Below are 25,836 nucleotides of genomic sequence, written 5' to 3' on the forward strand. Positions count from 1 at the left end.
TCTCTCCTGCCCGGGCTGGCTTTGAACCACGATCCTCAGATCTCAGCCTCCTGAGTAGCTAGGATTACAGGCGTGAGCCACCAGCGCCCGGCTGAGTTACACATTTTAAAAAAATGTTTTAGCCAGGTGCTAGTGGCTCATGCCTGTAATCCTAGCTACTCAGGAGGCTGAGATCTGAGGATCGTGGTTCAAAGCCAGCCCGAGCAGGAGAGTCCATGAAACCCTTATCTCCAATAAAGTACCAGAAAACCGGAAGTGGCTCTGTAGCTCAAGTGGTAGAGTGCTAGCCTTGAGCTGAAGAGCTGAGGGACAGTGCTCAGGCCCAGAGTTCAAGGCCCACGACCAACAACAACAACAAAAAAATGTTTTAGCAGCCGGGCTCTGGTGGCTTAAGTCTGTAATCCTAGCTACTCAGAGACTGAGATCTGAGGATCACAGTTCAAAGCCAGCTTGGGCAGAATGTCCTTGAGATTCTTATCACGAATTAACCACCAGAAAACTGGAAGTGGCATTGTGGTTCAAGTGGAAGAGTGCTAGCCTTCAGCTGAAGAGCTGAGGGACACCGTCCAGGCCGAGAGTTCAAGCCTGCCAAAAAAAAAGTTTTAGCATTGTTTACTATGTCAAAAAGTTAAAACCTCTAAATTTATTGTTATTATTATTATATTTTTTGCCAGTCCTGGGGCTTGAACCCTGGTCTGGATGTTCTGTCCCTGAACTTTTGTACTCAAGGTTAGTTAGTGCTTTACCATGTGAGCTCCACTTCTGGCTTTGAACCATGAACCTCAATTGCAGCTTCTTTAGTAAGTAGGATTACAAGTATGCGCCACCAGTGCCTCACTCAAATGTGTGTGTGTGTGTGTGTGTGCATGCGTGTGTGCGCACACAGGCGCCAATCCTGGGACTTGAACTTAGGGGCCTGGGTATTGTCCCTGAACTTTTTTTGTTCAAGATTAGCACTCCACCACTTGAGCCACAGCTTGACTTTTAGCTCTTATTTGTCTCAGATTTTCCTGACTGGGCTGGCTTTTTGAACTTCATCTTCAGATCTCAGCCTTCTGAGTAACTAGGATTATAGGCACGAATCATCAGCACCTAGCTTATTTCTAATAGCTTTGTTCCAGCTGATTTTTCATGCTGTGGACAACAGCTGAATTTGAAATTGGAAAAGTTACCAATTATCAGTTGATAATTGGTTGGGGTTGGGGAGTGGCCAGGGTTTGTTGTTATACCAGCAGAGAGGTTTCCCTGACAGCCAGCTCTTCCTAGCAAGACTAATCTTGTACCACCACTTCCCCTGCCCTCCTCTATAAAGGGTGTTGAAGGGGTGACCAAAAAACCTTTCCCGGTTTTCAGTGAGAAGTGAGATCTCACTTTCCCTCTATTTTCAAATAACACATTCTCTCAGACTGTGTTCCTGTGCTGACTTGGGGAGGAAAGCAGGTTATCTTTTTTTTTTTTTTGCGGGGGGGGTGGGGAGAGGGGGGAGCTGATAACTGTCCCTTAGCTTTCTTGCTCAAGACTATCACTCTACCACTTGGGCCACAGTTCTACTTCTAGCATTCTTTTGGTGTCTAATTGGAGATAAGAGTATCACAGCCTTGCCTGGGCTGGCTGTGAACCCCAATCCTTAGATCTCATCTTCCTGAATAGCTAGGATTACAGGCATGAGCAACCTGTGCCTAGCAAAAGCAGGTATCTGATGTTTACGATGGAAGTAGAGAGATAGGTGAATGGGCTTGTCTTGCAAGTAAGGCTGGAAGGCCAGAGAGGAAGTGTTGCTCTGCTGCCAGGAAGTTTCTGTGTGCTGGAAGATAGTGTTTACTGGATCTTACAAGGTCAGCAATGAAGAGGGATTTCTGCTAAAACGCTGCCTAGAAGGCAAAGAAAATCACTGGACTCAGCATGCTTGTGACTTAGTTCCAACCAACAAGGAAGAAAGGCTTGGCAGAGCTAGGGAGCTAGTAGTTCACTCCTGCAATCCTAGCTACTCTGGAGGCTGGGATCTAAAATAGGGGTTAGAAGCCAATTCTTTTTTTTTTTTTAATTTTTTTTTTTTGGGTCCGGTTGTGGGGCCTGAACTCTGGGCCTGGGCACTGTCCCTCAGCTCTTCAGCTCAAGGCTAGCGCTCTATCACTTGAGCCACAGCACCACATCCGTCTTTTTTCTTTTTGCTTATATGGGTGCTGAGGAATCGAACCCAGGGCCTCATGCATGCAAGGCAAGCGCTCTACCACTGAGCCACCTTCCCAGCCCCTAGAAGCCAATTCTTATCTTTAATGAACCAGCAAAAACCTGGAAGTAGAACTGTGACCCAAGTGTTAGAGCACTACTAGCCTTGAGAAAAAAAGCTAAGGGACAGTGCTCAAAGGCAGAGTATAACTCCCAATGTCAGCACAAAAAAAAAAAAGAGAGAGAGAGAGAGAGAAAAAAAAAGCCTCAGCCCTCCCCCCGACCTCACTCTTTCTTTTTTCCAGTCCTAGGGCTTGAACTCAAGGCCAAGGAACTGTCCCTGAGCTTCTTTTGCTCAATACTAGCACTTTATCACTTGAGCTGCAACACCACTTCTGGCTTTTTCTGTTTATGTGGTACTGAAGAATCGAACCTAGGGCTTCATGCATGCTAGGCAAGCATTCTACCACTAAGCCACATTCCCAGACTGACTTCAAGCCTTTCTCTCCTGAGGTGTACTCCTATCCTTTAGAAGTGGGCCACATCGCTTAGGCCACAGACACCGGTGGCTCATGCCAGTAATCCTAGCTGCTCAGGAGGCTGAGACACAAGGATGGAGGTTCAAAGCCAGCCTAGGCAAGAAAGTCAGTGAGACTCTTATCTCCAACTAACCCCCAGAAAACAGGAAGTGGCACTGTGGCTCCAAGTGGTAGAGTGTTAGCCTTAAGCAAAAGAGCTCAGGAACAGCAGTCAGGCCCCAAGTTCAAGCCCTATGAGTTCAAGCCCCATGACCAACAAATACAAAAACAAAACAAAAACAAGAAGCGGGCCATATCATATATTCTCAAGGGAGGCGGTGAGGGGAGTGAGTGTAGAACATCTCCTAAACCCCCATTCACTTTGGGGAAGGATGAGTACACAGTGATTACTTAGCATTACAGGCGACAAGGTTTCCTTTGCCCTCTCTCCTTGAGTCCTGTAAGGAATCCAAAAGTTAGATAAGAATAGAAACAATCAGAAAAAGGTCAAGGAATGAGGGAAAGAGAAAAATGGATATAGGTATTTAGAAATTTTTTTTCCAGTTTCTCGTTGGCTGTTTTTTATTTTTTATTTTTTTGTCTTTTCAAATAGCGTGATCCTTGAAGCTGCAAGGGAAAACAGAAGGCAAGTAGACAAAGACCCTTTGAGAGTACTGTTTCAAGTGAGGTGATGTCCATCCAGGCCCATCATGTTCAAGGTCTCTCTCTGAGAAGACATAATGCTATCAGGATCCTTGAAGGCACAAAAACACCCACAGAGGTGCTGAGAGATCACTGCCCAGATATTAATGAGCAACTACTCACTGCCAGGTACCCTTCCAAGTGCAGGAACTTGGGGTGGGAGTGGGGGGAAATAACACATCCTCCAAATCTCTGTCCTGATAATGCTTAGTGAGATAAAGTTACATTGTGGTGCTAGGAATTGAAGGTGACAGAACAGGTCTTTGCTTTACTAAACTTAGTCTCATGGGAGAGATATGGGAAAAAAAGCCATTATATTCACTTGGGGTGGCTCTTCCGCTGGGTAGTCCTGTGCAGGAGGGTGGGAGGAAGATTCCTCCACTAGTTTAAGGAAGTTGTGTGTCAGAGAGTCCTGATAAGGTTGGAGGAAAGAATGAAAGCTGAGGAGTCATGCCTATAATCCTGGCTACTCAAAAGACTGAGATCTGAGGATCAAAGTTTGAAGTCCACCCAGGTGGAATAGTCCAATTAATCACCAAAAAGCTAGGAGTGGAAGTGTTGCTTAAATGAGCTCCAGCCTTGAGAGGGGAAAAAAGCTAGAGATGGCACCAAGGCTCTGAGTTCAGGCCACAGAACTGGCACAAGATAGATAGATAGATAGACAGACAGACAGATAGATTCATATACAGAGGCTGAAAAGTTAGGGAATCTAAAGAATGGGGTAGGGTAGAAAGCATAGGACACAGGGTGCAACATGCCAGTCTGGGACAGCTGAGTTACTGAGAAGGGACAGCATTAAGAGGGAAAGGGTGAGCCGGGCACCGGTGGCTCTCGCCTATAATCCTAGTTACTCAGGAGGCTGAGATCTGAGGATTATGGTTCAAAGCCAGCCCAGGCAGGAAACTCTTATCTCTAGTAAACCACTCAGAAAACCAGAAGTGACACTGTGGCTCAAGAGGTAGAGCACTCACCTTGAGCTCAAGAGTGCAGGGGCAGAGCCCAAGCCCAGAGTTCAAGTCCCATTACTGGGGGTGGGTGGGAAGGGAAAGTGGGAAAGGGTATGGATAGCCAGCAGGACCTGGCAGGGAATGTGGAGGGAACAATGCTAAAGCCTTTCAAGGGCAGTGTCTAACTCATCCCTATTAATGTCAGATGATATTCATCTCTCCTGATAAGGTTCCCATACTGAGTTCATAATTAATCTCAGGAACAAACTGATAAGTATATGGAAGTCAATTTGGAGTTAGTAAACTTAATCAAGAAATTTGAAATTTATCTCCATTATGCCTTGCTCTCCCAAGGGAGCAGGTACAAGCCTGGCAGAGGCACCTGTGTAGAACACATTCAAATCTGATCTCTGCCTGCAGTAGCTGTCGCATGGATCTTAGGTTATATGAAAACCTGTTGGGCCGGGTGCCAGTGGATCACACCTGTAATCCTAGCTATGCAGGAGGCTGAAATCTGAGGATCATTGTTCAAAGTCAGAGAGAGCAGGAATGTCTGTGAGACTCTTATCTCCTGTTAACAACCAGAAAACTGGAAGTGGTGCTGTGGCTCTAAGTGGTATAGCGCTATCCTTGGGCAGAAAAAGTCCAGGGAATGATGCCCAGGCCCTGAATTCAAGCCCTACAACCAACAACAACAACAGTAAAAAGAAAAAATAAAGTTTGCTGTCTTGGGTTCGTAGCTCAGTTGTAGAGTGTTTGCCTATTATGCATGAGGACTGAGTTCTATACTAAGCATCTCTCTCTCTCTCTCTCTCTCTCACACACACACACACACACACACAAAATCCAAAAAACTAACAACCAAAAAACCCAACTCACCGAGGGCAAAGGTGGTGATGTAGTTGCCATTGATTTCACATGTGTGGATGACTGGATTGAGTTGTCTATATCCCCACATTCCAAAAAAGATCTGGCCCTTGCCTGGTTCCTTGCCCTTGAAATATCCTGCTTGATAAGAGTTTCTCTGTTTACTTGAGTGATTTGGCTAGGCCACAGAGTTTATGTTCACAAAGTGACTTATGAGGGGGGCCTTGGGCCTTCTGGTTTCTGGAACTGAGATCAGCTAAGCCTATGCAACAGATCTCTAAGAAAAGTTGGATATTGTGAAAGGCAGGTCAGATAGGTCAAAGCCAAAGAAGAGATGGGTAAGAGACTCCTCCGCCACAGCTGACCTTGATAATCTAGTACCTGTCTTTCTGCCTCTAAAAGGTGTGTGTGTGTGTGTGTGTGTGTGTGTGTGTGTGTGTGTGTGATAGGTTAAAGACAAAGAAGAGATGGGTAAGAGACTCCTCCGCCACAGCTGACCTTGATAATCTAGTAGCTGTCTTTCTGCCTCTTTTCACTCAAGGGTAGCATTCTCCACTTTAGCCAAAGCTCTGCTTTCAGCTATTTGCAGGCTAACTGTAGACAAGAATTGCAAGGACTTTTCTTCTCAGGCTTTCCTTCAATGGCCATCTTCAGATCTCAGCCTCCTGCTGTATAATCTTTTAGTAAGAAGTGTGCTGCCTCAGAATCACTGTGGGCTGCTTTGGAGGGCTACCTCTGTGCAGCACAGCTGAAAATAGGCTATGCTAAGATCAGAATAGGAGGGCACTCTGTGGCACAGTGTCTAATTTGTGAGGGGATCAAAATAGATTGTCTCAATGGCCAATGCTTGGGCTAGAAGAGTGGTGTTCTTGTCTCTCTCGCCCCTCTGAATGCCTGGCATGGCTTCAGTGTCTGATGACTGCTACAAAAATATGGAAATGAGCTGTGCTGGCCAGGGCAGTTTTGGTATTTTGTTTGAATTCTATTGAATCTCCCTGATGTTACCATGGCAGCCATTTGGGCTTGGGGCTTTTTTTCCCCTAGGTTCTGCTGAACTGAGATTCCAGGACCCAGAAAATATCACTAGAATATGCTGGGCTGATGAAAGGGAAGCAGAGTGTCCCATGGAAGTGGGGATCCTCAGACAGGGCGGTGAAAGGGTGAGAATAACCATGTCCAGGTAAGAAGCCAATGGTGTAAAGCACCCCAATGCCCAGCATTAGGGGACAGACTACATAAACAGAAGTCACCTGCTTAACTGAACATAACACTGACAGTAAAAACCCAATCATGGCAGGAATAGTGACTCAAGCCTGTAATCTTAGCTACTTGGGAGGTAGATATTGGGGGATCAAGGTTTGAGGCCAGTTCAGTCATAAAAGTTTGTAAGACTCCATCTCAACCAGTGGTTGGGCACAGTGGCATGTGCCCATTATTCTAGCTACTGGAGAAGCGTAAATGTGAAGACTGCAACTCAGGCTGGTCTGGGAATAAAGTGAGACCATAACTAGAAAAATAATCAGTATATAAAGGGGCTGGAAGGGCTGGGAATATGGATTAGTGGTAAAGTGCTTGCCTCGCATGCATGAAGCCCTGGGTTTAATTCTTCAGTACATATACACACAAAAAAGCCAGAAGTGGCACTGTGGCTCAAGTGGTAGAGTGCTATCCTTGAGCAAAAGAAGCTCAGGGACAGTGCCCAGGCCCTGAGTTCAAGCCCCAGGACTGGCAAAAAAAAGGTGCTAGAGGCATAGCTCAACAAGCACAAGGACCTAAATTCAATCCCCAGTAATGACAAGAACCAAACCGAAACAAAAATGAACTACTACAAGCCAGGCACAGGTGGCTCACACCTGTAATTCTAGCTATGCAGGAGGCTGAGAGCTGAGGATCAAGATTCAAAGCCAGCCCAGGCAGACAAATCTGAGAAACTCTTATTTCTAATTAACCAGCAACAAAGTCATAAGTGAACATGTAGCTCAGGTGGAATAGTGCCAGTCTTGAGAAAAAATATAAGTAAGAGTGCGAAAGTAAGAGTGTGAGGCATTGAGTTCAAGCCCTAATAATGGTACTAAAAACAAGCATACAACAACAAAACAAATATGTATATAACCCACAATAACTCACTATATACAATGGAGGTAAAATCCCAGTAAGCATTGTGCAGATCAGAATTTAAGTTAAAATAAAAAGAGTCAGGGCTGGGAAGGTGGCTCAGTGGTAAAGCACTTGCCTTGCATGCAGGAGGCCCTGGGTTCGATTCCTCAGCACCACATAAGCAGAAAAAAAAAGCCAGAAGTGGTGCTGTGGCTCAAGTAGTAGAACACTAGCCTTGAGCTGAAGAGCTGAGGGACAGCACCCAGGCCCAGAGTTCAGGCCCACAACCACCCCATTCCCCCCCAAAATAAGAGTCAGAACTATGTCTTCTATATATACAGACTATGACACTGAAAGAGCTGTTAACTATCTTAGGGAAAGAAGGAGTCTAAGGCAGGGGTGGGAGGAGATCTAATACACTTTTGTATGTTTTGAACTTTGAACCATGTGAATGGAATATCTTTTTTTTTTTCTTCTGGTGGCAGTGGAGATTGAATTCAGGGTCCTATACTGGTTAGGCTAGAGCTCTATCACTTAAGCCACACCCTCTTACCTAGTCCTCCTACCTTTTCCTCTTGCATAGGATTACAGGGTGTACCACCACATCTTGATTGCTTTTTGTTTTTGTTTTGTTTTTGTCAGTCTTGGGGCTTAAACTCTGGGCTTGCTGCACTGTCCCTGAACTCTTCAGCTAGTGCTCAAGGCTAGGCTCTACCATTTAAACCACAGCACCACTTCTGGTTTTTGAGTGGTTAATTGCAGATAAGACTCTCACAGGGAATTTTCTGCCCGGGTAGCTTTGAACTGCAATCCTCAGATCTTAACCTCCGGAAGTAGCTAGGATTACAGGCATGAGCCACTGGTGCTGGCTTGTTATTGTTTTGCTGGTTCTGGGGCTTTTAATCTGGGCCTGGGCGCTGTATCTGAGTTTTTATGTTCAAGGCTAGTGCTCTACCACTTGAGCCATAGCTTTACTTCCAGCTTTTTTGATGGCTTATTGAAGATAAGAGTTTCACGTACTTTCTTGTATTGGTTGGCTTTGAACGACAATCCTCAGATCTCAGCCTCCTGAGCATCTAGAATTACAGGCATGAGCCACCAGTGCCTGGAATCCCTGCCCTATTTGTTATTGTTCTTGTTGTTGTTTGTTTTGTCAGTCATAGGGCTTGAACTCTGGGCTTGGGCTCTGTCCCTGTGCTTTTCAACTCAAGTGGAGTGCTCTACTGCTTGAGCCCACAGTGCCACAACTGGTTTTCTAGTGGTTTATTGGAGATAAGAGTCTCACTTACTTTCCTTGCCTGGGCTGGCTTTGAACCGTGATCCTCAGATCTCAGACGCCTGAGTAGCTAGGATGACAAGCGTGAGCCACTAGCACTTGGCTCCTGTCTTGGTTTTTTGAGATAGGATCTTGTTACCTGTTTACCTGGGCTGGCCTTGAGCCCTGATCTTCCTATCTCACTTTTTTTTTGGAGGGTGGGGATGGGGGAGTCAGTCGTGGAGTCTACACTCTGGGCCTGTCCCTCAGCTCTTCTGCTCAAGGCTAGCACTCTATCACTCCCGGCTTTTTTCCTGCTTACTTGGTGCTGAGGAATCAAACCCAGGGCCTCGTGCATGCAAGGCAAGCTGAGCCACTTTCTTAGGCCCCCCTTCCCCAATCTCACTTTTTTTTGGCTGGTCATGGGGCTTGAACTCTGGGCCTGGGCGCTGTCCCTCAGCTCTTCAGCTCAAAGCAAGCACTCTACTGCTTGAGACATAGCACCACCTCCAGTTTTCTAGTGGTTTATTGGAGATTAGAGTCTCACAGACTTTCCTGCCAGAGCTGGCTTTGAACCGTGATCCTCAGATCTCAGCCTCCTGAGTAGCTAGGATTATAGGCGTGAGCCACGGGCACCGGGCCCCAGTCTCACTTTTTGAGTAGTGGGGATAAGAAGTATGTTTCACCACCTGGAATATCTCTTCACAAACATTACACTTGAGGAATAGAAGAAACAAATTATGCTCATGAAATGGATAAAGAGATGTATTGTCCTTCAAGTCTGTCTAGAAGTCCCCTTACAAAGTTCTGAAAAGAGTTTATCAGATCAGCCAGGTGGTATCTGCCCTGTCCTATTTTTCTGTCCTTTGATTTTTATAAGCTAAGCCAGAATCCTTCTTAGAAACCTACCTTGCTAAGTTTCACAGTAGGATAATAGAAGTTCTCCTTTGCTAGAGGTAACTTGACTAGGTAATTTTCCTACTTCTCCCAAGCTGGGACTGAATTATGATATTCCCAACTTTGTATTATCTGCAAACTCCTAATCTTCTATAAAACTGTCCTGTGTTGGCATGTTTCATTTGCTAGGTATCCAGCAGGTATTCATCCAAATTAGAAGTGTATCAAGGGACACTGGACTGGAGTTTGTGGGGAACCACACTGTGTAGAGATGGCAGAAGAGTTTAGTTTCTCCAACCCCAACAGAACTCTGAAGGGAATGACAGTGATTCACAGACAGTTTGGATAGTATTGGGTACTACCTGTAGGGTGATGATCATTACTGACTCCTGGGAATAATTGAGAACTGATTCAGTCTTGGAAAAATTCAATGTGTAGTCATGCTGTTGAGAGAGTCTATCACTTGCCCAGACAGTCATTGCATACTGTACCTCTCTGAAAAACATTCAGGCCAAGCCTCCTATGCCTCTGTGTTCATAGGCCCTACTGCCTAGAGGGACCTCTGGAACACCAGGCGGGGGGGGGGGGCATGATACTAGTATTTGTATCACACAATTCACATCTTCCATGTTTTACTTTTCTGAGTTGTAAGACAAATCCCTCCTCTCTGACTTCCAATGGATCCTAAACTGCCTTTTCTTTTTCCTTGTCTGCTTTTTTGTCTTTTTCCTTGTCGTGGTCTGCTTAGGAGCCTTGTTGTCAGGCCAGTTCATATTCCTATGTTCTCTGAAATCATCCCTCATTCTCATTTCACTTTCACTTGCCTATACCTCAGCCTTGAAAGCTACATTCAAGTTTATCCTCTGCTACAATCTTTTAGTTTGTAATGCTTTGATTTCTTATTTTGTTCCGAAATGTCTTGATCTCCACTCCTGACCTGTCTGTCTGTGGCCTGGTTCTTGAGATCCTCTTGCCTTAGCTGCTTTAAGCCTTCCTGAATGCTAGGATTACAGGTTTGGGTCCCCATACCTGGTTAAATGATGTCTCTGAAATATCTGAAACAAGTCTTTGTTGTTTTGCTTGGGACCCACAATCAAGTGACTTGTTCACAGCTAGATGTACTTGTTTATACCAGCAATTTCAGCAATTCAGAGGTTGAAAGAGGAAACCTTCAAGTTCAAGGCCAGCCTGGAATACATAGTAATACTCTGTTTCAAGAAAAAGTGACTGGTTTCTAGAGCCCTAAAACTTCAAGTGATTTTCCCAAATCTAAGCTAGGACTTTCCATTTGGACTGATTTCTAAAAATCTGGTAAAGCTGTGCACCAGTAGCTTACATCTATAATTCTAGCTACTCAGGAGGCTGAGATCTGAGGATCGAGGTTCAAAGCCAGCCCCGGTAGGAACATCTGTGAGAGTCTTATCTCCAATAAGCCACCAGAAAACTAAAAAGGGTGCTTTGGCTCAAGTGGTAGAGGATTTGCCTTGAGCTGAAGAGCTCAGGGACAGTGCCCAGGCCCAGACTTCAAGACCCATGATTGTCACACACGCACACAAAAATCCAGTAAATACGAGCTGTAAGAATTCTAAGATAAACTTCCTTAACAAGGCAAGGCTAAAAATAATAAGGGAGATTATCAACCAGGATAGATATCAACTGGGGAAAATGGGAATGGGAAAACTACCCGAAGGATACTAGTAGTTTTAGAAAAACAGCACAGATGACTATTTGAGAAGTTAATCAATACACCCATGCCTTCCCCAAACCTGAAATATATCAGGAGAAAATGAATTTTGCCAGAAAAGTTATTAAGACTAGAGAGGGAAGACAATAGTTTCAAGTATTCCTTTTCAAAGCTGCAAAAACAGTTAAAATTATTCTTAGTAAATATATCATTACTCTATCGATTTTTTTCTCTGTCTAAACAAAACTGAGAAGAGAATGGGTGTTTAAGAATAGTGTTCACTGAGACCCTTAGTTTGAAATCTGTGGATGAGGAGTTGACAAAGACCAAATGGAGCACAAAATCGTCACAACCTACACACTATCCCGGCAGGATTTGGCCTTACACTCAAACAAACACAGGACATGGCTTACTCAGGAGGTGTCCAGAGAGTATCTGGGACTTCAATATCCCCAGTGTTCGGCAAAAAAGCTGCTTGATCAAGGAGGAACTGAAGGCTTATTTGCTACCATGCCTCAGGGTGTCACTTGGCACCAATAGCTTTGTCCCCACTCTTTCTGGGTCATGCACCAAAGCCTTTGCCCAAGAAACTTTGCAACAAACAAAGCAAAACACTCAGTTTCTCTCAGTTCCTGCTGTTTGGAATTTTTACTCACTTGGACAGAAACAGTCTGGAGTTTACCTTGGAACTAGGCAAGGGGGAAAGGGCACCAACTTTGCTTACAGAGTATTCCAGATACGTATCTCTTTACGTAGTTAACAGATTATTACGAAGCACAAGAACCTATAGTAGGCAATTAGAATATTTTTTCAAAAGATCGTGAATAAAACATTTCTTGATCACAGTTGACAATGGTGAGACTGGCCAGTTCAGCTCAATCCTACCCCAGGCTCACCTCAGAGGAAGCGACCCCGACCTTCTCAGACTCGTACATGAGGGACAGAGACCTGCTGGTGCTGGCGGCTGTGGCCTCGGCCCTGCGCAGAACCTCTTGTCGCAAGTACTGCTGCCTGTCCACAGGAGCTTCGTGTCCACTGGGGAGGTCGCGATTGTCCCTCCATTGGGCTGGCTTGGTTTCCTCGTCCTCCGCGTCATCGTCGAAAGGATTATAGCTTTTGGGGTAGGCAGACATAGTGTCTGTCAGCGCAGGTCTCGAACGCGGAAGGAGGAGGAGCGTGGTCGCCAGTCGCCTAGAGCCACGCCTCGTCAGTAGACTAGACGGCAGCCTCGCGAGCTCCTTCCGCTGGTGTTGCGCCGCAGCCCCGCCTGCGGAGCCGACCATCGCTCCCGAACTCTGGGGGAAACTACGTCCGACGCGCACTGCCGCCGCCTGCATCATGGGTCTGCCTCCCCCGGCAGCAATGGGACCGTCCTATGGCCACGCCCCACCTGGTGCCTGCAACACAGAGATCACGTGTCGGGGGAAGCCGGATGCGCCTGCGCCTGCGCCGTGAAGTTGGGCGCTCGCAGGCCGGGTGTGGAGAGCCGGCGGGCATCGCCGTGGCGCCCACTACGATGGCGGCTACCGCGGCCCGGGGAAGTGGTAGCGGCTCCGGCACCAACTCTGGGCCCAGCGCCTCGCGGGGGTTCTATTTCAACACAGTCCTTTCACTGGCCCGCTCCCTGGCCGTGCAGAGACCTGCATCTTTGGAGAAGGTAACCTCGGCTGACAGGAGGCGGGATCTGGAGAGGTGAAGCGTAGGCGCGACGGGACCTTGGGAGCCCGAGTCGGGAAGTCGCGAGCAGCTTGAGACGAGTGGGGCTCGTGTGTGTGTGTGTGTGTGTGTGTGTGTGTGTGTGTGTGTGTGTGGTGCTGAGTTACGGGCTGGGGGCATCTTGTGACATGGCTGAGGCGGTGTCTGGAATTTGAACACTGTGAGAAGCAGTGGGATGAGACCAGGACCGTAGGGTCCAAATTTGGGACTCGGGTTCCAGTCTCTCTGGGATTCACCAAAAGTGACCTTGGGGAGATGTTTTTCTCGTGTCAGTAGGGGTGCTTTTGCCTGCTTTGCCCCTCTTCACTGGCTTGGGATGAAGGGCAGGTGGAGCACTGTATCTGAAAGTGCTTTCTGACTACGCAGTATTAGCCTCCGAGGTTGGGGGCGTTAGGTTGGGTAAAATGTGTATTTGGGGAAGGCATAGTGGCGTGATGAAATGGTGAACTGTCAGTGGGCAGAGAATTGAAGCCGGGATTGCTTCAAAAGAGAGAGCTTGATGCCAGAGGAATTCTTATTATGATAGAAGGTGAAAGGTTACTCTAAGGTGTGCCTGGGATCGTGGAAAGAACACGAATATAGGGTGATATGTGTGTAATTTGGTCTTTTTGTACATTCTCCTGGAAAAGTTAACTCTCAGAGCTTCCATTTGTCTGTAAAATGTGGTGACGTGTGTGTGTGTGTGTGTGTGTGTGTTGATTCCTAGGGTTTGAACTCAGGGCCTCTCAACCTTTTTTATTTCTTTTTTTTGCACAAGGCTAGTGCTCTACCACTGGATCCATAGCTCCACTTCTGATTTTAATTGGAGATGAATCTCATGGACTTCTCTGATTCTGCTAGTTTTGAACCTCCTCAGTCCTTGGATCTCAGCCTCCTGAGTAGTTAGGGATTCCAGGCAGGGGCCACCCAGGGCACCAGGAATGGTTCTTGATTAAATGAATTCAACTATAAAGTGTCTGGTCCAGTGCTAGGTAGAGTAGGTAAGCAATAAATATCCGCTTCTTTTCTCACCAGTGTTAGTACTAAATAAGTAGGGTGGTTTGTCCACTCAACTTTCCGGAATGGAAAGAGGCTCTTTTTCGATGTGTCAGGAGCAGCAATGACTACAGATCTGTCTGCAAGCAGTTGGGACTGGTTTTGTGCCCTGGGGATAAGGAAAGCAGCAAGGATGTTTTAGGCACTTTGGCAGAGTAACTTTGTTTGGCCTTGTGTATTTTCAAACTTGATTTTTATCACTCACTTGCATGGTGAACAAGTGCTGGGAGACTGACTGATGCCAACCTGACTTTTAATTAAGAGGGAATACATTCTGTACACTTTGGCCTGAACATGCAGTCCCAGCTACTGAGGCAGGAGGAAGCTTGACCCTAGGAGTTTCTGGCCAGCCCCAGCAGTATATAGAGACTATGTATCTAAATATATATCAAGGTACTTAGATACTCAGATGGCTGAGATCTGAGGCTCTGGGTTCCAAGCCAGCACCCAGCAGACAAAACTGAGAGACTCTGATCTCTAATTAGAGAAGAGTGGCTAATAATGGATAACAATGCTGGTTTATTAACTCAGACCCATTCCAACTAGCTGGCACATTCTCTTCCTAGCATAAGACCAACAAGTATATCAAAAGTTTTATTGTTATATTCAGGGAGAAGAGAATACCAGGAATTGGAGGATCTTTAAGAAGTAGATCCTGCAGCTCAAGTAGTGGTTAAGTACCCTTTCTTACTCAGTAACTCTGAAAAGTGCACATTGAGTTTGCTAGTTTTGCATTGTTCACTACTCAGAGCATTATGGGAGCTCTGAGTGTAGCTCAGAGGTAGTATGTCCTAAGTAGAGCTCTTACATTCAATTTCCAGAACACACACACATGATTTTGTTATTGCAACACAGTTAGCTTTGTATCTTATCAAGATTGCTATGAAAAAACTGGGAAAGAAGAAGGGCAGGGGTGACATTGTCCAAAAAGAAATGTAATCTTGGGCTGTGAATGTGACTTAGTGGTAGAGTGCTTGCCTACCACGCACAAAGCCCTGGGTTCCATTCCATTTCACATAAACAGAAAAATCCAGAAGTTGTGCTGTGGCTCAAATGGTAGAGTGCTAGCCTTGAGCAAAGGAAGCTCAGAGACAGTGCCTGGGCCCTTTGTTCAAATCTCCGGACTGGCACACACGAAAAAAGGAAATGTGGGCTGGGAAGGTGGCTCAGTGGTAGAGTGCTTGCCTCACATGCATGAGGCCCTGAGTTCAATTCCTCAGTACCACATAAACAAAAAATCGGAAGTGGGCACTGTGGCTCAAGTGGTAGAGTGCTAGCCTTGAACTGAAGAGCTGAGCTGAGGGACAGTTCCCAGGCCCAGAGTTCAAGCCCCATGACCCACCAAAAAAAAAAAAAAGGAAATGTACTCTTTTTCTGACTTATGTAACTATAAACCCTTTGTACATCACCTTTATAATAACAATAAAAATAAATTTAAAATGATGGCAGTCTGTTTTCCAATTAGTTAATGCTGCCTTATGTTGATAGCTCCCTAACACCACATATTTGGAAAGTATTTGATCTGACTGGCAATATTTATCATCACTCATGTGCAGAAAAGTTAATTGGGGGCTGGGAAGGTGGCTCAGTGGTAGAGTGTATGTCTTACATGCACGAGGCTCTGGGTTCAGTTCCTCAGGACCACATAAGTAGAAAAAGCTGGAACTGGTACTGTGGCTCAAGTGGTAGAGTGCTAGGCTTGAGCTGAAGAACTGAGGGACAGTGCCCAGGCCCAGAGTTCAGGCTCCATGACTGAGAAAAAAAAAAAAAAAAGATAAGTTAATTGAGCAGGGCAGAGGCTACTGTCTTTTATAAGGACTTGCTTGCAAGATTGGCCCATGACCAGAATCTGGGAACTTGGTACTTGAACATTTCCTTCCATTCTCTGATAAGCATGGTTCATTGTGCCTAAACTGTGCAAAACACCTACTTTCCTTCTGGGAACTGGAATGGTACCTATGTAACTATACCTCAATAAAAATCGTTTATTTTGAGTCTTTCATAAACTTCCTGAACACAAACATTGCACATGTATTATTGCCCTTTTTTGCTGTTGTTGTAAGGAAGAAAATTGTTTACCCTTACAAAATGAGAATATAATGAAGTCCATGCATCTGTTTCTCCAGTATAATAAAATTTAGCCCAGAGTACAACTATACCTATGATAGTATTCTTAGAGACTTTCAAGACAAGTTATTTTTGCAGGAGGCTTCTGTAGGTAACCAATCTCATGAAATATATGTGAATTCCTCTCATCTTCATCTAGGTTCTTGACAACATGATTGTGAATAGGGATCAGTGTTAGTATTAAGTCATATACTATATGTCTGCTTATTATATTCCCTGCCTTTAACTATTGACAAGAAGCTCTTAGCATTCCTAGGGAAAAATTCTTTTTTTTTTGTCGGTCGTGGGGCTTGAACTCTCGGCCTGAGTGCTGTCCCTCAGCTCTTCCGCTCAAGGCCAGTGCTCTACCACTTGAGCTACAGCGCCACTTCTGGTTTTCTGGTGGTTTATTGGAGATAGGAGTCTAACGGTCTTTCCTTCCCGGGCTGGCTTTGAACCGAAATCCTTAGATCTCAGCCTCCTGAGTAGCTAGGATTACAGGCGTGAGCCATCAGCGCCCGGCGGGAAAAATTCTTTAAAGAAATTTTTGAGCACCCTTTTGAGATAGCAAAGAGATTTAAGGGGTAAATAAATGTTGAAAAACTAACCTCTCCCATCTTTTTCTTTTCTTTTTTTTCAGAGAAGTGTCAGGACTGTCAGAGGCTTAGAACAGATAGGGTTGGCCTAGGGAAGGCTCATCTTGCTAGACTAGACCTGGTGGCATCTGAGCTCAGATATTGGTAATTAAGGAACTGTGACATACTTTCAGTGGCACTTGAGACATCTAATGACATACCTTCTCTACCTTTGTCCCTCTACATGCCATTGTTGTATTTACATGTTCCTGTCACTCTAATCCTAGAATATGTGTGATACCAAGCCTAGTACTACTTACTAGGTTTTACTTTTTCCTATTAATTACTTTATTATTTTTATCTTTTTTTTGTTGGTCATGGGGTCTGAACTCTGGGCCTGGATGCTGTTCCTCAGCTCTTCAGCTCAAGGCTAGCACTCTACCACTTGAGCTACAGCACCACTTCCGGTTTTTTTTTCTGTTTATGTGGTGCTGAGGAATCGAACCCAGAGCCTCAGGCATGCAAAGCAAGTGCTCTACCACTGAGCCACCTTCCCAGCCCCTCTAATTCTTAAAGCTTAGTTTTTAGTTCTCAATGGATTGGATTTTTTTTAAAGGACTCCCAGAGGTTTCAAGTAACAAAAGCTATACTCTTAAAAAGTTGTGTAATTTGTGAGCTCTGTTAATGCTATTATTGTGGCTTTATTTTGACCTACATACTCTTGGATTTCTGCTTAGTCATCCAGACTTCTGAGGGCTCCTTGGTTTAGCCTCTCCTTAATGGAGATACCTATATCTTGGGTAAAAGTATGATCTGTTCTTTTTTGTGTGTGTGCTAGGACTGGGACTTGAAGTCAGGGCATTGGTGCTATCCCTGAGCTTTTTGCTCAAGGCTAACACTCTACCACTTGAGCTACAGCTCCATTTCTGGCCTTTTGATGGTTAGTTGGAGATAAGAATCTCACAAACTTTCCTGCCAGGACTGGCAGGATCTCAGCCTTCATAGTAGCTAGGATCACAGTCATAAGCCACTGGCTCCCAGCCCATAAGTTCTTATCAGAGTCTAAATAAGGTATTCCTGTAGTTTCCCTATGATTTGTTGGCTTATTGAACACATCCAAGTGACAGGTAGAACCCTTTATGTGTGTGTGATGCTGGAGTTTGTTGTTGTTGTTTTGCCAGTCCTGAGACTTGAACTGAGGCCTAGGCTCTATCCCTGAGTCTCTCTGTTCTCAAAGGCTACTGATCTACCACTTGATCCACAGTGCCACTTCTGGCTAGAGTTTGAACTCAGGGCCTGTGTTTGCTAGTCGCATTTGAGCCACACCCCCAGCCCTATGGATCCTTCTTATAAATAACAATAACCTTGATCTATTTCTAGCAGATTTTGAACTCAGTGATATTTTATGGCCATAGCCCCCTAAAAATAAGTAACTTTTGAATTTAATTCTGAAAAAATAATTTAATGGTATTTTTACTTTCATTTTGAAAGAGATAGTGGAGTTTTTTGTTTGTTTGTCAGTGCCACTTCCAGTTTTCTAGTGGTTTATTGGAGATAAGAGTCTCACGGACTTTCCTGCCCAGGTTGGCTTTGAACCATAATCCTCAGGTCTCAGCCTCCTGAGTAGCTAGGATTACAGGTGTGAGCCACCGGTGCCCAGCTTTTTTTTTTTTTTTTTTTGGTGTTGTTTGTGCTGGTTATTGGGCTTGAATTTTGGGCCTGGGCACTGTCCCTGAGCTTTTGTGCTCAAGGCTAGCCCCCTACCACTTAAACCACAGCTTCACTTCCAGCTTTTTGCTGATTAATTAGAGATGCAAGTCTCCTGGATGTTCCTGCCCAGGCTTCAGACCGCTGTCCTCAAATCTCAGCCTTCTAAGTGGCATGAACTACCAGCACCAGGCAGTAGTGTTATTTTAATTAGGATTTTGACCTCCTTTTTTTTTTTTTCCAGTGGTACAACTTCTTTCTATTTCTTTAATGTTCCATGGTTTGGGGAATTTTGACCTCCTTAGTGTCTGATTCATTGTAGAACAGAGATGAGTAATATCTACCTAAGGAGCTATTGTATGGAATACGTGGATTAACAGAGCTGTCCCTTGTAGGTGATACAGCTTAGTAAGTGTTAGAATTAGTTCTATCTTAATTGGTGTGTGGTAACTTCCATAAAGCCCAGGATCAGATTTTCTGATGTTTTTCTCCTAAGAGCCCAGTTTCCAAAGGCATTTTGCATCAACACCATGACTTTGTGTCAGTCTTTTAGGGCCCTTCATCATTGTGTGTGTGTGTGTGTGTGTGTGTGTGTACATGCACGCACACATACACATACACACATGTGCATATGTGTAGTGTGTATATGTATTTGTTGCTGAAGGTTGTACCCGAGGCTTTTCTGCGTGCCAAGTAAGCATTCTACACTAAGCTATAGTCCTGGTGGAATCTTGTGTTATATATTAGCTGTACAGTTTTTTTGTTTCTTTGGGTTTTTTGTTGGTCATAGTGCTGGAACTCTGGGCCTGGGAGTTGTCCCTCAGCTCTTCAGCTCAAGGCCAGTGCTCTTACCACTTGAGCTACAGTGCCACTTCAGGTTTTCTAGTGGCTTATTGGCGATAAGAATCTCACAGTCTTTCCTGCTTGGGCTGGCTTTGAATCGTGATCCTCAGATCTCAGCCTCCTGAGTAGCTAGGATTACAGGCTTGAGCCACTAGCACCCAGCAGCTGTACAGTTTATATTAGTTTTGAAAATCCCATTAGATTGTACCACCTGAGAGTTACTATATATGAGACATCATTTTATTTGAATCTTGTTTCATCTGTCCTTCCAGTCAGTAATGTTGTTCAGTGCCAACTATATGCTATCTGCTTACCTCTGTAGGTGTTCCCACTGTCCCCCACTCCCCTCACACTCCCCTCCCTTCTTCCCCCCCCCTGTGTTTTTTAGGATTGAACTCAGGCTTATTGCCTGCTAAGCACCAGAACTTACCATAGGGTGTTTTTTTTTAATTGTTGTTTGTTTTTTTGTCAGTCATGGGGCTTGAACTCTGGGCCTGAGCACTGTCCCTTTGAGCTCTTAAGCTCAAAGTAATTGCTCTACCACTGAGCCACAGAGCCACTTCCATTTTTCTGGTGGTTAATTGGAGATAAGAGTCTCATGGACTTTCCTGTGAGGGGTGGCGTTGAACCGTGATCTTCAGATCTCAGCCTCCTGAGTAGCTAAGATTACAGATGTGAGCCACCGGTGCCTGGCTCTTCTCCATAGTTTTTGATCCATGCTGGCACCAAACTTGTGATCCTCCTGTCTCAATCTCCTGAGTGCTATTATTATAGGTATGAGTCACCACATGAGGCTGGTTTTTTGTTTCTTTTTTCTCTTTCTTTCTGTACTGAAAATACCAGTTTAATTTGAGCTAAAACTAAACAAAGACCCTAAAACATTTAATAAAACTGGTATAAACAATTTTTCCTGCTATTGGCTTTTGTTCCAAAGTTCATAGCTGAGATGTACTGAATAAAATAAAAATAGAATTGGATTCAGAAAAGTGCTATACTATTTTAATTTCTACTTGGTTGAATTTACAATAGAAAATACCTCTGATATTGTCTGGTCTATCTAAAATGAGATAGCTGCTGGGGATTTAATCCAGACACTTACTTTTTTACTTTTTTGGGGGGGTCCAGTCGTGGAGCCTGAACTCTGGGCCTGGGCGCTGTCCCTCAGCTCTTCAGCTCAAGGCTAGCGCTCTACCACTTGAGCCACAACACCACTTCCGGCTTTTTTCTTTTTGCTTATGTGGTGCTGAGGAATTGAACACAGGGCCTCAGGCATGCAAGGCAAGCGCTCTACCACTGAGCTACCTTCCCAGCCCCTCCAGATACTTATAGAAGGCAAGTGCTCTACCACTTGGGCCATGTCCCAGTCCTGGAGAGGGGATCCTCTTTCACCTGCCCTGGTTCTTTTTCATCCATAGTATCAAGGGCAGTGCCTCACATGACATATGTGCCCAGTAAAAAGAGAATGAATGAATCAAAAGCATATTCACTTGTTTGACACTCATATAAATTATGTGAAGGGCATTATCAAAGGACAGTTAGCATGAAAAATGTGATGTAATACCAACTCTAGTTGGTATTTGTGCCTTTGTGCCAGTCACATTACTTCCTCTGACCCGATACCTGCTGGTAGGCAGAGAAGCTGAGGCTTAGCTAGTTATTCAACTGGTCTGTGCCAGAGATATGATAGGATGCCATATCTAACTCCAGAGTCCATTTGCATTTCACTCAGTTCAAAGTTCCCAATATTAGATTTGTTTATATATGTCAGAAAAACCAAAGCTTGGTTCTTATCCTGCCCCTAAAGAAATCTCTAGAAACAGAGAAAAGCACTGAGAGCAAAGATATTTACCTTTCTAATATGTCCAGGCACAGTGGCATATATCTGTACTGCTAGCTATTTGCAAGGTTGAAGTGGAAGAATCCCTGGACCCTAGGAGATAGAAACAAGCCTGGACAAAAGAGACCTCATTTCAAAAATAAGTAAATAGGGACTGGAAAGGTGGCTCAGTGCTTGCCTTGCATTCATGAGGCCCAGGGCTCGATTCCTCAGCACCACATACACAGAAAAAGCTGGAAGTGGGTGCTATGGCTCAAGTGGTAGAGCACTAGCCTTGAGCTGAAGAGCTCAGGGACCGTGCCCAGGCCTAGAGTTCAAGCTCCATGACCAACAAAAACAAACAAACAAAAACCCCAACAACAAAAGTAAGTAAATAGCCAGCACCAGTGGCTCACACCTGTAGTCCTAACTACTTAGGAGGCTGAGATCTGAGGATCCCATTCAAAGCCAGCCTGGGCAGGAAAGTCCATAAAACTCTTATTTCCAATAAACCAACAGAAAATGGGTAGTGGTGCTATAGCTCAAGTGGTAGAGGACTGGCCTTGAGCTGAAGAGCTGAAGGACAGCGCTCAGGCCCAGAGTTCAAGCCCCATGACAGGCCCCCCCCCAAAAGTAAATAAATACAAGTGTATATGTTTATATGTTTAGCTTATGGGAACATTAATGAGTTATCTTTGTTTGTTTGTTTGTCATGGGGCTTGAACACTAGGCCTGAGCACCGTCCCTCAGCTCTTTAGCTCAAGGTTAGCGCTCTACCACTTGAGCTACAGCACCACTTCTGGTTTTCTGGTAATTTATTGGAGATAAGAGTCTCATAGACTTTCCTGCCTGGACTGGCTTAGAACCATGATCCTCAGATCTCAGCCTCCTGAGTAGCTAGGATTACAGGCAAGAACCACTGGCACCTGGCTGAGTTATCTTTTTTGTACAATTATACCTTGTCCATATTTAATGACCCAGTTGTGTCAGTTTTGACATCTTTGAGTTTCCATGCTGTCTCAGCACATTATCTTCACCTTCTAGATATGTGGCATAGTGTGTTCTGAGTGGGAGCAGGATATTGGCAACGTATTGACCAGGACAGGGCAAAGGATACACTTTAGTAGGGCTTAAAATTCTTCCTTTTAGATTGATGTTGACTGATCAATATATTATGAATCTCATTGAATCATTCTGTTGTGATTCTGCTTTTTCTCTTAATGTTGACAGAATAATTCCAATTGTTAAATTTATATATGCAGCACAGCAGTAAATGTATTTCCACTCATTCTTTGCCTGAGTTTCTAATTATTTGCTTATAGTCATTCCTAGAAGGAAATTTGTTAGGACAAAGGATATTGTTTTTCTTCTTTAAAGTTGCTTTTATTTTATTTTATTTTTTTTGTCGGTCGTGGGGCTTGAACTCTGGGCCTGGGCGCTGTCCTTCAGCTCTTCAGCTCAAGGCGAGTGCTCTACCACTTGAGCTACAGCGCCACTTCCGGTTTTCTGTTGGTTTATTGGAGATAGGAGTCTCATAGTCTCTCCTGCCCGGGCTGGCTTTGAACCGTGATCCTCAGATCTCAGCCTCCTGAGTAGCTAGGATTACAGGCGTGAGCCACCAGCGCCCGGCTAGTTGCTTTTATTTTAAATGAAATATGTTATCCCTTTTGTGTTTGTCTTTTTAAAATGCAAGCCAACAGCCAGGTACTGGTAACTCATTCCTGTAATCCTAGCTACTCAGGAGACTGAGATGTGAGGTTTATAGTTAGAAGGCAGTGTAGGCAGAAAAATATGAGAGACCTTATCGCTAATAAACCAGCAAAAAGCTGCAAATGGAGATGTGGCTGAAGTGATAGAGTGCACCCTGAGTGCATACCCAAGCACTGGCACCAAAAAAAATAAAAAGGGGGGGGATTTAAACTAACAAAGGAAATTTGCTTTCTTCTTAATTTGAGTGAAAAAATTAGTAGTGGGGTTTAAATTCATAACAGGTAAGCACACTACCATTTGAGCCACACATCTTCAGCCTGCCTTGCTTAATTTTGAAAATAGTGTCTTATATTTTTGCCTGATCATTCCATGGCTATGATTCTGCAATTTACCCTTCCTGTGTAGCTGATGTGATAGGCACATATCACATCCAGTGCAATTTGCTTTCTTTTTTATTTATTTTTAATTTATTTGTTTAATACTATTATTATGTTGCAAATTGTTCTCTTTTAAAAATAGCATCGACTGAGCGCTGGTGGCTCACCCTTGTAATCCTACCTACTGAGGAGGCTGAGATCTAAGGATCACTGTTCAAAGCCAGCCCAGGCAGAAAAGTCTGTGAGACTCTTATCTCCAATTAACCACCAGAAAAACTGGAAGTGGTGCTGTGGCTCAAGTGGTAGAGTGCTTGCCTTGAGCTGAAGAGCACAGGGATAGCACCTAAGCCTAGAGTTCAAGCCCCATGACCGACTAAAAAAAATTGGCATTGGCAATTTATTAATGCAATTTCAGGGCAAATTCATGCAATGTACAACATACTGTTAAAACATGATACCTTGAGCATATGAGTATCAGGGAATAACTTTTTGTTGAATCTGCTACAGACATAAGATCAAGGCCTTGGAAGGTTTCTTTCACTGCTTTGCCCAGTTCTTTCTGGCCTAGATATATTTTAAGATCGGTATAACCTATGCTGCATCTTTTTAAATAAGTCCATGTTTTCAGTTTCTTTTAGAAATTTGCTGTTGCTTTTTATAAAAAAGATAATATAGGGCTGGGAAGGTGGCTCAGTGGTAGAGTGCTTGCCTTGCATGCATGAGGTCCTGGGTTCGATTCCTCAGCACCACATAAGCTGAAAAAATAAAAAAGCCAGAAGTGGCACTGTGGCTCAAGTGGTAGAGTGCTAGCCTTGAGCTGAAGAGCTGAGGGACAGTGCCCAGGGCCAGAGTTCAGGCCCCATGACCGGATCCTCCCCCCCCAAAAAAAATACAAAAATTTCAATATTGTTCAATAAGTTGCCAATTTATTACCTGCTTCAGCATATCTATTAACAAAAGACATTGCTGGGAAGTCCTTACCACATGTGGTGCAATTAAAAGGCTCTACTTGAGCCATACTCCATTTGGTATTTAAAAGAGCCTTTTGGGGAAAACATTTTACTGTAGATAGATATGGGTATGGGAGTGAGGGCTCCCATTTAACATTCCATATACTGCCCTTATATCAAAGCATAGCCGTTAGACATTGACCCCTACCTCTTCTCTATGTACATCATTTTAACCCTCAGCCCATGCTCTTCAGAGTGTGTATATTTTGGGGGCATGTATATGATTGTTTTAGCAAATGGGAATATCCTTTTTATGATATTTTTTGAGATAGAATCTTGCTTTGTCGTCTAGGTTGACCTTGAGTTCCTTCTGTCTGTGCCTCCCAAGTGTTGAGATTCCAAGTGTGCCTTACCATGCCCAGCTCTTAATGATTTAAAACAATTTTTTTTTCTTCTCAGTACCGCAGATTGAACCCAGGGTCTTGGACTTGCTATGCAAATGCTCTACCACCTGATCCATGCCTCTAGACCTTTGTTGATTGTGGGGCTTGAACTCGGCCTGGGCTGCCCCGAGCTCTTCAGCTCAAGGCTAGTGCTACCACTTGAGCCACTGGGCTACTTCTGAGTGGTTTATTGGAGATAAGAGTTTCATGGCCTTTGCTGCCTGGGCTGGCTTTGAACCCAGATCCTCAGATCAAAGCCTCCAGAGTAGCTAGGATTACAGGCCAGTGCCCAGCCTCTAGACTTTCTTTTAAAATTTATTTTTATATTTTTAAGATAATTTTATTGCTTCTTTAGCCTGGGGTAGCTTTTTTTAATTCTCCTGTGCCATCTCCTACTTGTCTGATATTAAAAGCCACCATACCTTGCCTGGCTTTTTGTTTTGTTTTGGCAGTTTTAGGTATTGAACTCAGAGTCTTGAGGTTGGTAGGCAGGCATTCTACCACTTAAGCCAAGGTTGTTTGCTTTATGCCTTGCTTGATCTTCCGTCCTCCTATTTGTGCTTGCTCATGTTGCCAGGGTTAACAGGTATATACTATTGGTTGAGATGGAATCTAGTGAACTTTTTTGCCTGGGCTGGCCTCAAACTCCAGATCTTCCCAGATCTTCTTTCTGCTTTCCAGATTATTGGGATTACAGGCTTGCATACCTACGACTGACTGACTGGTTTTATTTGTTTTGTATGGGTATTAGGACTTGAACTGAGGGCCTTCTCCTTTTGCTTAGCGTTTTACATTCCAGCTTAGCCAACTTCCACTTCCAGATTTTTGTGTGTATGTGATGGTATTGGGGTTTGAACTCAGGGCCTGGCTGCTGCCTCTTAACTTTTTTACTTTAGGCTGGTGCTGTACCACTTGAGCCACAACTCCACTTTTGGTAGCTAATTAGAAATTCAAGTCTCAGTGAACTTTCCTGCTGGGGCTCTTTGAACTGCAATTCTCAGATCTCAACCTTCTGAGTAGCTAGGATTACAGGCATGAGTCACCAGTACTTGGCTCCCATGATTTGTTAATTGAAATAAAATAATGATTTATTTGGGTATGAACATCTATAAGAACATCTATAAGAGTCACTTATTCTGAATGTGGCATTATATTTTTGAAGCTATTTAAAAAAAATTTTAATTTTCTAGGTCCAAAAGCTGCTTTGCATGTGTCCAGTAGATTTCCATGGGATCTTCCAACTAGATGAAAGACGGAGAGATGCAGTAATTGCATTGGGCATTTTTCTTATTGAATCTGATCTTCAGGTAAGTCTTTACTAAATTTAGTATATCTTAAGTATAAAGAGGTTATAAAGATAATTTACATTTGTATGTGCTTATATTTACCTAGTGCAATAGGAAATAATTTATTTTTTTATTT

General features: G+C 44.2%; 2 protein-coding genes across 2 annotated transcripts in view; one reads left to right on the forward strand and one right to left on the reverse strand.

The window, feature by feature from the left end:
- Snap29 (synaptosomal-associated protein, 29kDa) overlaps positions 1–12,339 on the reverse strand; it is a 29,839-nt gene extending 17,500 nt beyond the window's left edge. The window contains exon 1 of the mRNA XM_013031513.1: positions 12,022–12,339. Within this exon, the coding sequence (XP_012886967.1) occupies positions 12,022–12,269 (248 nt within the window). The 5' untranslated portion in view covers positions 12,270–12,339. The remainder of the gene's footprint in view (positions 1–12,021) is intronic.
- A 271-nt stretch (positions 12,340–12,610) lies between these two features.
- The window catches only part of Pi4ka (phosphatidylinositol 4-kinase, catalytic, alpha), a 132,916-nt gene continuing 119,690 nt past the window's right edge, over positions 12,611–25,836 (forward strand). Inside the window, exons 1-2 of the mRNA XM_013031515.1 lie at positions 12,611–12,793; positions 25,605–25,721. Coding sequence (XP_012886969.1) covers positions 12,653–12,793; positions 25,605–25,721 — 258 coding nt within the window. The 5' untranslated portion in view covers positions 12,611–12,652. The remainder of the gene's footprint in view (positions 12,794–25,604; positions 25,722–25,836) is intronic.

Source organism: Dipodomys ordii, unplaced genomic scaffold (assembly GCF_000151885.1).
Source record: "Dipodomys ordii isolate 6190 unplaced genomic scaffold, Dord_2.0 Scaffold141, whole genome shotgun sequence".
In the NCBI taxonomy this organism is placed as follows: domain Eukaryota; kingdom Metazoa; phylum Chordata; class Mammalia; order Rodentia; family Heteromyidae; genus Dipodomys; species Dipodomys ordii.